This window comes from Hyaena hyaena, unplaced genomic scaffold (assembly GCF_003009895.1).
Source record: "Hyaena hyaena isolate Hyena2069 unplaced genomic scaffold, ASM300989v1 scaffold_1306, whole genome shotgun sequence".
Classification (NCBI taxonomy): Eukaryota; Metazoa; Chordata; class Mammalia; order Carnivora; family Hyaenidae; genus Hyaena; species Hyaena hyaena.
Window position 1 is genome coordinate 10,904 of NW_024081946.1, and position 10,453 is coordinate 21,356.

General features: G+C 44.0%; 1 protein-coding gene across 1 annotated transcript; it reads left to right on the top strand.

The window, feature by feature from the left end:
- The first annotated feature begins 30 nt into the window (after positions 1-30).
- On the top strand, positions 31-7,074 carry LOC120225049 (keratin-associated protein 9-9-like). Its single transcript, XM_039223277.1, has 2 exons — positions 31-473; positions 6,795-7,074. The coding sequence occupies exons 1-2, from the start codon at positions 31-33 to the stop codon at positions 7,072-7,074; spliced, it is 723 nt and encodes a 240-aa protein (XP_039079208.1).
- Positions 7,075-10,453: the final 3,379 nt, after the last annotated feature.

The following is a 10,453-nucleotide window of genomic DNA, read 5'->3' on the forward strand; positions in this document are numbered from 1 at the left end:
AGGACCTGCCCACCCTCCACCTCACACACCATGACCAACTCGTGCTGCTCCCCTTGCTGCCAGCCTACGTGCTGCCGGACCACCTGCTGCCAGCCCACCTGCTGCCAGCCCACATGCTGTGGGTCGAGCGGCTGTGGGTCCAGCTGCTGCCAGCCTTGCTGCCACCCAACTTGCTGTCAGACCACTTGCTGCAGGACCACCTGCTGCCAGCCCACATGCTGTGGGTCGAGCGGCTGTGGGTCCAGCTGCTGCCAGCCTTGCTGCCGCCCAACTTGCTGTCAGACCACCTGCTGCAGGACCACCTGCTGTCAGCCCAGTTGCTGTGGGTCCAGCAGCTGTGGACAAAACTGCTGTGGGTCTAGCGGCTGTGGGTTCAGCTGCTGCCAGCCTCGCTGCCGCCCAACTTGCTGTCACACCACCTACTGCCAGCCTTGCTGCTGCGGGTCCAGCTGCTGTCAGCCTTGCTGCTGCAGGTCTAGCGGCTGTGGACAAAACTGCTGTGGGTCTAGCAGCTCTGGGTCTAGCTGCTGCCATCCCTGCTGCTGTGGGTCCAGTGGATGCCAGTCTTCCTGCTGCTGATTGCCTTGCCAAGAACCACCATCTGATTTGCCATTTGGGAAACAGTCATGGCCAAGTTTGAGCAAAGCCAGCCCCCAATCCCCAACATCTCTGTTCTTCATTTGCCTGTTGACAAGCTTGTGAATCAGCTTGATGAAGTGTGGACTGCTTCTCCCTGATTATCTTCCTTCCTTCCTCTGGGTCATGCGCCAGCTTCATCTATCCTGATATTGAGTTAGGATCTCTGTTTGGTCTCCACAGTCAAGAACTTTACCCTGTCCCTCTAAAGATCTCAGAGAAACAACTCCTCATGAATGACATAGAACTCTTTGAAACTACTAAAGTCCACACAAGTATGTTTTCTTTCCTAGTGTACTGATAAATCTCGTATGCTTCTTAAATGCCTGTCATGATCCCTTTGAGTGTCTCCCTAGACCCAGGGAGTCTCACCTTGTATATCTCTTAATAAATCCTATATCATTTGGACACCCATATTGTCTTTGTTTCTTTATTTTATTATTTTTAAATGTAATTTATTTTCAAATTGGCTTACATAAAACACCCAGTGCTCATCCTAACAAGTGCCCTCCTCAATGCCCATCACCTATTTTCCCCTCTCCCCACACCCTGCCCCATCCACTCTCAGTTTTTTTCTGTATTTAAGAGTCTCTTGTGGTTTGCCTCATTCCCTCTCTGTTTGTAACTATTTTTTCCCCTACCCTTCCTCCATGGTCTTCTATCAAGTTTCTCAAGATCCGCATATGAGTGAAAACATAGGACATCTGTCCTTCTAGGACTGACTTATTTTGCTCAGCAAAATACCTCCCAGTTGCATCCACACTGCTGCAAATGGCATGACTTCATTCTTTCTCATTGCCAAGTAGTATTCCATTGTATATATAAACCACATCTTCTTTGTCCATTCAGCGGTTGATGGATATTTAGGCTCTTTCCATAAATCAGTTATTGTTGAAAGTGCTGCTATAAACATTGGTGCTCATGTGCCCCTATGCATCAGCACTCCAGTATCCCTTGGGTAAATTCCTAGTAGTGCTCTTGCTGAGACATAGGGTAGTTCTATTTTTGATTTTTGGTGGAGCCTCCACACTGTTTTGCAGAGCGGCAGCCCCAATTTGTACTCCCACCAACAGCAGAAGAGGGTTCTTGTTTCTCTACATTCTTGCCAGCACCTGTAATCTCCTGATTTGTTCATTTTAGCCACCCTGACTGGTGTGAGGTGTATATCAGTTGGCTCTGATTTGTATTGCCCTGATGATGGGTGACATTGAGTATCTTTTCATGTGTCTACTGGCCATCTGAATGTCTTCCTTGGAAAAGTGTCTATTCATGTCTTCTGCCCTTTTCTTCAAGAACATACATAAACTTCATAAAAGTTATATATGAAAAGTCCACAGGTAATATCATCCTCCATGGGGAAAAACTGAGAGCTTTCCACCTGAGATCAGGAACATGACAGGGATGTTCACTCTCAACACTGCTGTTTAACATAGTGTTGGAAGGCCTAGCCTGAGCAGTCAGACAACAAAAGGAAATAAAAGGCATCAAACTTTGCAAAAAGGATGTCAAATTTTCACTATTCGCAGACGACATGATCCTCTACATGGAAAATCCGAGAGACTCCACCAAAAGACTCCTAGAACTGAGAGATGAATTCAGCAAAGTTTCAGGGTACAAAATTGATGTACAGAAATTGAATGCATTTGTATACACCAATAAAGAAGCAACAAAAAGAAAAGAAACTGATCCCATTTACAACTGACCCAAGAGCCATAAGACACCTAGAAATAAACCTAACCAAAGATGTAAAAGATCTGTATACTGAGAACTATAGAAAGTTTATGAAGGAAACTGAAGAAGACACAAAGAAGTGGGAAAACATTCCATGCTCATGGATTGGAAGAAAAATATTATTAAAATGTCAATACTACCCAAAGGAATCTACACATTCAAGGCAATCCCAATCAAAATTGCACTGCCATTCTTCTCAAAGCTAGAACACCCAGTCCTACAATTTGTATGTAACCACAAAAGACCCCAAAGAGCCAAAGTAATATTGAAAAAGGAAACCAAAGCGGGAGGCATCACAATCCCAGACTACAAAGCTGTAATCATCAAGACAGTATGGTATTGTACTCGTCAAGACAGTATGGCACAAAGACAGACACAGAGACCCATGGAACAGAATAGAGAACCCAGAATTGGACCTGCAAATGATGGCCAGCTAATCTTTGACAAAGTCAGAGACCATCCAAAGGAGAAAAAGATAGTCTCTTTAGCAAATGATGCTGGGAGAACTGGACAGCAACAAACAGAAGAATGAAACTAGACCACTTTCTTACTCGATACACAAAAATAAAATCAAAATGCATGAAAGACCTAAATGTGAGACAGGACTCCATCAACACGCTAGAAGAGAAAGCAGGCAACAACCTCTTTGACCTCAGCCACAGCAGCTTCATACTCGACACATTTCCAAAGGCAAGGGAATTAAAAGCAAAAATGGACTACTGAGTCATCATGAGCACTGGGTGTTATATGGAAACCAACTTGACAATAAACTATTTAAAAAAAAAAGAACCTTAACCAACTGAAAAAAAAAAAAAGACCTCCTCAAGATAAAAAGCAACTGCAATGCAAAGGAAACAATCAACAAAACTAAAAGGCAGCCCTCAGAGCCTGGAGCCTGTTTTGGATTCTGTTCGGATTCGCTCTCTCTGACCCTCCCCTGTTCACACTGTCTCTCTCTCTCAGAAATAAATAAAACATTAAAAAAAAGTAAAAAAAAAAAAAAAAAAAACAATGAAAAAAAAGTAAAAAAAAAAAAAAAAAAAACTCTAAAAGGCAATCAATGGAATGGGAAAAGATATTTGCAAATGACATATCAGATAAAGGGCTAGTATCCAAAATCTCTAAAGAACTTACCACACTCAACACCCGAAAAGCAAATCCAGTGTCTTTGTTTCTCTGTACAGCGTTCCCAAGGTAAGGATTTGTTACAAATGTTGCATATAACATGCAGTGTCCATTGGAAGCCACACACTGTCCTTCAGAAGTTACTATGTGCATTTTCAGACGAGGGCATTTCACAGTGGCATGTCACAGAGCTGACAGGGACAGACTGAGATCCCAGATGGTGGTTCCTGCGCTTGCTGAAGCGCACTTACATTCAGATCTTCAGACGTGTTAGAAAAACACCTAGTCTCAGCACCAGCAAGATGCTCATTTGAGGTCTTTTTTGACCACAGAGGTGTTATTCTCCTGTAGACGCGAGTGATATGTGGGACTCAGTTGTCGACACTGGTGTCCTACAACTCAACCACAGCAGCCATATGTGAGGACAGCAGGACCTGCCCTTTAGAGCTCTTGTGAACACAGGATCGTTTTGTTGCCTCGGGTACCGTCCAGCCCCTCAGCACTCCTCTGCATCAGATACAGGTGAGCCAGCAGTGTCCTCGCCAGCAACAGACACAGCTGAACACACATGTGTTTGGGACATGGAAATCACATTTGTGTGTGGCTTCTGGTCCTCAGGACCTAATGGTATAGTAAATAATAAAATGGTATCACATAATGCTCTGCCAAATCTATTTATCTCCCCTCCTGTAAGGCAGTTTGTCATCATGATCAAAATGTTACCCAGGCAGTTAATGCAGGACGGTGTCAGGGACTGAGAGATCGTGCAATGGGCATGTAGGACTTTGAGTAATCCGTGAGCTCTGAACCAACTAAGGGAACAGAAACACCGCTGGTATTCTATGAAGGAAATCTGAGGAACCGAGTAGAGGGGGAGATGCCTGTCCCAGGGGGGTGAGGAGGATGTGAGGAAGAAAAAAAGAGGCAACAGTGTGGGCATTCCTAGGAGTCATGAACAAAGGCTGGAGCTTCTGGTCCTGAACTAATGGTGCTGCCTCTGGGCTCGGGGCTGTGAGGCCTGATTCAGGCTCTGAGAGAAATAGGAGACTAGGCCCTGGGTCACTTCCTGGGAGCAGTGGAGAGAACTCTGAGAAGCTGCAAAGGCCCCTATGCAGGACACATGCCACCACTGGAGACCAAATATCCAGGATGCTCTGGAGAGACTGCCAAGGCCAAACTTACCTACTGCTAGTCCTGAAGAGCTTGATGTTTGCAAAATGAGGTGATAAATGGATATGACCTATGTTTCCTAATATTTTCTGGATGTTGACTGAATACTTCATGAAGATTCATTTTAATTCTTGGAGGAATTTTCAGAGTAGGTATTAAGGTTCCCATTGTAGAGGTGAGTAAATCGAGACTGAGCGGAATATAGGGGCATATCACTGGGAAGAGGCACTTTGAGGCCAGCCACACAGTTTGCAACTAAAGCTTTAACCTGAAAGCTATCTCAGAAATGATGTAACACACACACACACACACACACACACACACACACGACATTGAGATTCTCCTATATCAGCAATTAAGGAGTTTTCATAAACCAACTCTCCAGAAGCAAGGGTTAGTGTTTTCTCAGTGTGGCATGCTCAGCAGACTGACATTTGCTGTGCATGATAAGCACACTTAGGCATAGAGGTGCTGATCTGCAAGGTATATTGTCCCAAACTCACTAATAATCATGACATAGGGCTGGTGTATCAAGACAGCTTTGACCATCTATGGTTTCCACCACTCATTCCAACATTTTCTTAATTGTATTGGCGAGCAGATGCGGTTTCTGGAATAAACAGAAGAATAAAATTGTTGAAGACGGAGGGGAGGAGCAGCCATATTGAGGCATGAAGAGTTGGAATAAATGAAAAGAGGGAGGAAAAGAAAAGAAAAAGAGAAGAATAGGAACAAAGAGAAAAAAGAAAGAATAAAGAAAGGTAGAAAAAGGAAAAATGGAGAAAAAATAAAGATCAAAAAAAGGAAAGGAATGGAGGGAAGAAGACAGGGATGAAGGGAAGGAGAGAGGGAGTAAGGGAGGAAGGAAGGAAGGAAAAGAAAGAAAGAAAGAAAGAAAGACAGACAGACAGAAAGAAAGAAAAATAGAGAAAGGAAGAAAGAAAGAGATGAAGGAAGGAACAAAGGAAGGAAGAAAAAGAAGGAAGAAAGAAAAAAGGAAGGAAGGAAGAAAGGACCGAACAAATGAACAAGCAAAGGAACCAAGAGAGGAAGAAAGAAAAAAGAGCAGACGTAAATAAAGATGTAATCCATTACATCAGTGAAATCCATTACATCAGTGAAGGCATTGATTAGGCTAGTTGACAAGGTTAGGACTAGTGTCACCAAACCACCCTGATTTGCCCATACTTCTTCAGTTATACCACTGAAATTCCCACATTCTGGAAAAACACTCAAGCCTAGGTGAATCAGGACTACTGGTCAATAAGGAGGTACACTGACTGATGCTTGTTAAGTCCCAGTATACTGCTGATGATCTACCCACCTGCTTTGGTTCTGCCTTGCCATATGGAAGGGATGAGGCCAGATTATCTGCTACCCAATGGTCTTTGATTGAACTGGGATACAAGTGGGATAGCGTGACATAGCAGATATGTCTGTGGGAGTCTTGAATCAGGCTTCTGTGGGGAAACAGACCTGGGCTCAGGGATCTACTAAATTTACCCCTGTGAACACATAAGCATCATGCCACTCACCTCAGGGATACTCTCAATCCACATACAACCTAAGGACCAAAGCTGGGGAGGGATAGCTGCTTTGACACTAACCAGCCCAGAAACTAGATCACATGATGTGATGATCATTGAAGCAAGAACGATGTTGCTGATGTGACCACCTTCCTTTCATCTGAAAATGTTTTTATGAGTTATTCTCAAGTAGGAAACACATTAAACTCTTACTTTATAATGATTCCTAACATTTAGGAAACAACTTCCTCATTTGTAATCCCCCCAGTAACTATGGAAAACAATGTAAACACCAACAAGGAAAGTCCTGCCCATTGGTCTAAACTTCTGGGGTCCAGTGCATAAAAGCCCCAGGTTAGGAGGAGGCACCAGAATCTGAGAACCTCACCTCTGAACAGGACCTGCCCACCCTCCACCTCACACACCATGACCAACTCGTGCTGCTCCCCTTGCTGCCAGCCTACGTGCTGCCGGACCACCTGCTGCCAGACCACCTGCTGCCAGCCCACATGCTGTGGGTCGAGCGGCTGTGGGTCCAGCTGCTGCCAGCCTTGCTGCCGCCCAACTTGCTGTCAGACCACCTGCTGCAGGACCACCTGCTGTCAGNAGCTGCTGCCAGCCTTGCTGCCGCCCAACTTGCTGTCAGACCACCTGCTGCAGGACCACCTGCTGTCAGCCCAGCTGCTGTGTGTCCAGCTGCTGCCAGCCCAGTTGCTGTGGGTCCAGCGGCTGTGGGTCTAGTGGCTGTGGCTCCAGCTGCTGCCAGCCAGTTTTCTGTACACCCGTGTACTGCACGAGAACCTGCTACCACCCCACCTGCTGCTGCCTGCCTGGGTGCCTGGCCCAGGGCTGTGGATCCAGCTGCTGCCAGCCTTTCTGCTGCTGATTATCTTGCCAAGAACCACCATCTGCACACAACACTGATTTGGCATTTGGGAAACAAAGTCATTGTCAAACGGGGCTGAAAACCAGCATGCAATCACAAACATTTCTGTTACTCATCTGCCTGTTTACAAGCTTGTGAATCAGCTTGATGAATGTCAACCACTTCTCCCCTATTCTCTCTTCCTTCTTCTTAAGTCTCACAGGCCAGCTTCACACATCCGGATACAGCCATGATTTCTGCCTAACTCCATAGTCAAGATCTTTATCCTGTCCCTACACATACTTTAGATAAAGAAATCCACATAATTGACACATAAAGTTTTGCAACAATGGGAAGTGTGTACTAATATGTTTTCTTTCTTAGTGCACTCGTGGTTTTTGTATGCTGCTTTCTATCATGATCCCTTTGAATGTCTCCCTAGTGCATGGAGTCTCATCTATAATGCTTAATAAATCCATTTGGCATCTCATAATGTCTTTGTTTTTTTTTTATTTTTAAAATGTGTTTTATTTTAAGTATCTATTTATTTTGATATAGAGAGACCAGGGGAGGGACAGAGAGAGAAGGGGAGAAAGAAAATGCAAAGTAGGCTCCATGCTGAGCATGCCCTATGATACCAGGACCATAAGATCACGACCTGAGCCTTAATCAAGAGTTGGATGCCCTTTGTCTTTGTTCTTTTTTTTTTTTTTTTTTTTTGTATAGTGTTCCCAATGTAAGGATTTATCCACAGGTGGCATATCACATGCAGTGTCTATTTAGAGTCTCAAACAATTCTCCACAAATCATTATCTCCATTTTCAGATGAGGAAGTGTCACAGTGGAATGTCATAAATGATATGAATAGACTAAGATCCCAGACTCTGTCTTTTGCCCTTGCTGAGGTGTACTTACATTCATATTTCCAGATGAGTTAGAAAAACCCTGGGACTAAGCACTAGTAACATGTTCATTTGAGTGTCTTCTTTGACCACGGAAGTAATAGTCTTCTGTATATGCAGGTGACATCTAGCACTAAGTTGCAGACATCAGTTCCCTACAAATCATCCAACAGCAGCCACATGTGAGGGCAGCAGGACCTGCCCTTTAGAGCTCTTGTGAACATTGGATCCTTTTTGTTTTCCTGGGTGCCTTCCAGCCCCTCAGCACCCTTCTGCATCAGGTACATGTAAGCATGTGGTGTCCCCATGAGAAAGAGGCACAGATGAACACATTTGTGTTTGGGTCATGGAAATTACATTCTTGTGTGACTTCCTGGACCTCAGGACCTAATGGCAGAGTAAAAAGGCATCAAGTAATTTTATGTCAAACATATTATGCTCCCCAACTGTAAAGCAATTTGTCATTGGGATCAAAATGCTACCGAAACAATTAAGGAAGGATGGTGTCAGGGACTGAGAGATCATGCTTGGGGATGTATGACTTCAAGTAATCCATGAGCTCTGAAACACCTAAGGGAACAGAACAACTTCCAGTATTTTGTGAAGGAACTATGAAGCATTTGAAGGAAAAAAAGATGCCTATTCCAGGGAAGTGAGAAGCATGTGAAGAAGGAGAAAGAGAAAACAATGTGCACATTCATAGGAGTTGTGATAGAAGGCTGCCATTTCTGGTTCTGAAATAATGGTGCTGCTTCAGCACTCAGGTTTATGAGGCTTGATTCAGGCTCTGAGAGGAATAGGTAACAGTCCTTGGGTCACCTCTTGGGAGCAGTTGAGGGACCTGTGATGAGCTATGAAGCCTCATATCCAAGGCACATGCTAACATCTGAGTTCTAGGTATCCTGGATGCTTCGGAAAGACTGCCAAGGTGAAACTTATCTGCTGGTGGTTCTTAAGAGCTGGGTGTTTGGCCTCACGCCAGTCAGAGTGGCTAAAATGAGCAAATCAGAGAACTCGAGATGCTGGCGAGGATGTGGAGAAACGGGCACCCTCCTACACTGTTGGTGGGAATGTAAACTGGTACAGCCCCTCTGGAAAACAGTGTGGAGGTTCCTCAGGAAACTAACAATAGAACGCCCCTATGACCCAGCAATAGCACTGCTAGGAATTTACCCAAGGGATACAGAAATGCTGATGCATAGGAGCACATGTACCCCAATGTTCATAGCAGCACTCTCCACAATAGCTAAAACAGGGAAAGAGCCTAAGTGTCCATCAACGGATGAATGGATCAAGAAGATGTGGTTTATCTATACCATGGAATACTACATGGCAATGAGAAACAATGAAATCTGGCCATGTGTAGCAATATGGATGGACCTTGAGGGTGTTATGCTGAGTGAAATAAGTCAGGCAGAGAAGGACAAATATCATATGTTTGCACGTATAGGAGGATTAGGAGGAACTTGACGGAGGAACAAGGGGGAGAAGAAGGGCGGAAATGGTGGGGGAAAGGGAGAGGCAAACCGTGAGAGACTCTTGAATGCTGACAAAAACTGAGGACTGATGGATGTGGGGGGGAGGGGGGGATGGGCATGGAGGAGGACACTTGTGGGGATGAGCACTGAGTGTTATGTGGAAACTAATTTGACAATAAACTATTTGTAAAAAAAAAAATGAGCTGGGTGTTTGGGTTACAGGATGAAGAAGTGACACTATATGTGTTGTCTACTATTTGTTAGGTATTGAACAAATGCTCTATGTACAGCATCTTTAATTCTGAATAAACTTTCAAGGAAGCTTAAATATTTCCATTTTAGAAAAGAAGAAATTAAGACCAAGAGAGGTAAATTAAAGTCATAGTTTGTAACCTCAGAGAATATATTTGGAGAAAAATAATCAAGTGTACATAGTTTGTTTAGGATGTGCACTGCACACTAATAGAGAATTGAAGAAATGGGTTGAGTAAGGGTGCACATGAATCTAGTACCACTGTTTGCAACTGAATATTACACCTGAATGAAAATTATCAGAAATTATATAAAATATACATTTTAGAATTACCCTACCTGATGAAAATGGAGCTGTAATCTTCATAGACAACTCTTCAGAGTCACTAGTTGTGTTTTTCTCAACATGGCATGCACAGACAGCATGACTTTCTGCTGTTTCATGAAGAGAACCCTTAGACTCAGAGATATATAGTGACTGGAAGTTGGCTTGAGCACACTGAGATCAAAGATATGTGATTTGTTGTGCCAGTCAGTTTCAGGTGCTATAATGAACTCCCATAGACTGGTTGGATCACACAGTAATATTTATATGCCACAGTTCTGGAGGCCAGGAAGTCAAAGATCAAGGTGCTGGCTGGGTTGGTGTCTGTTTGGACCCTCTTCCTGGTTTGCTGATGGCTGCTTTATGGCTGTGTTTTCAAATGGCAAGGAGAGAGTGAGAGGGCTTTCCTCTCTGTCTATTGCAAATGACATATTAGATAAAGG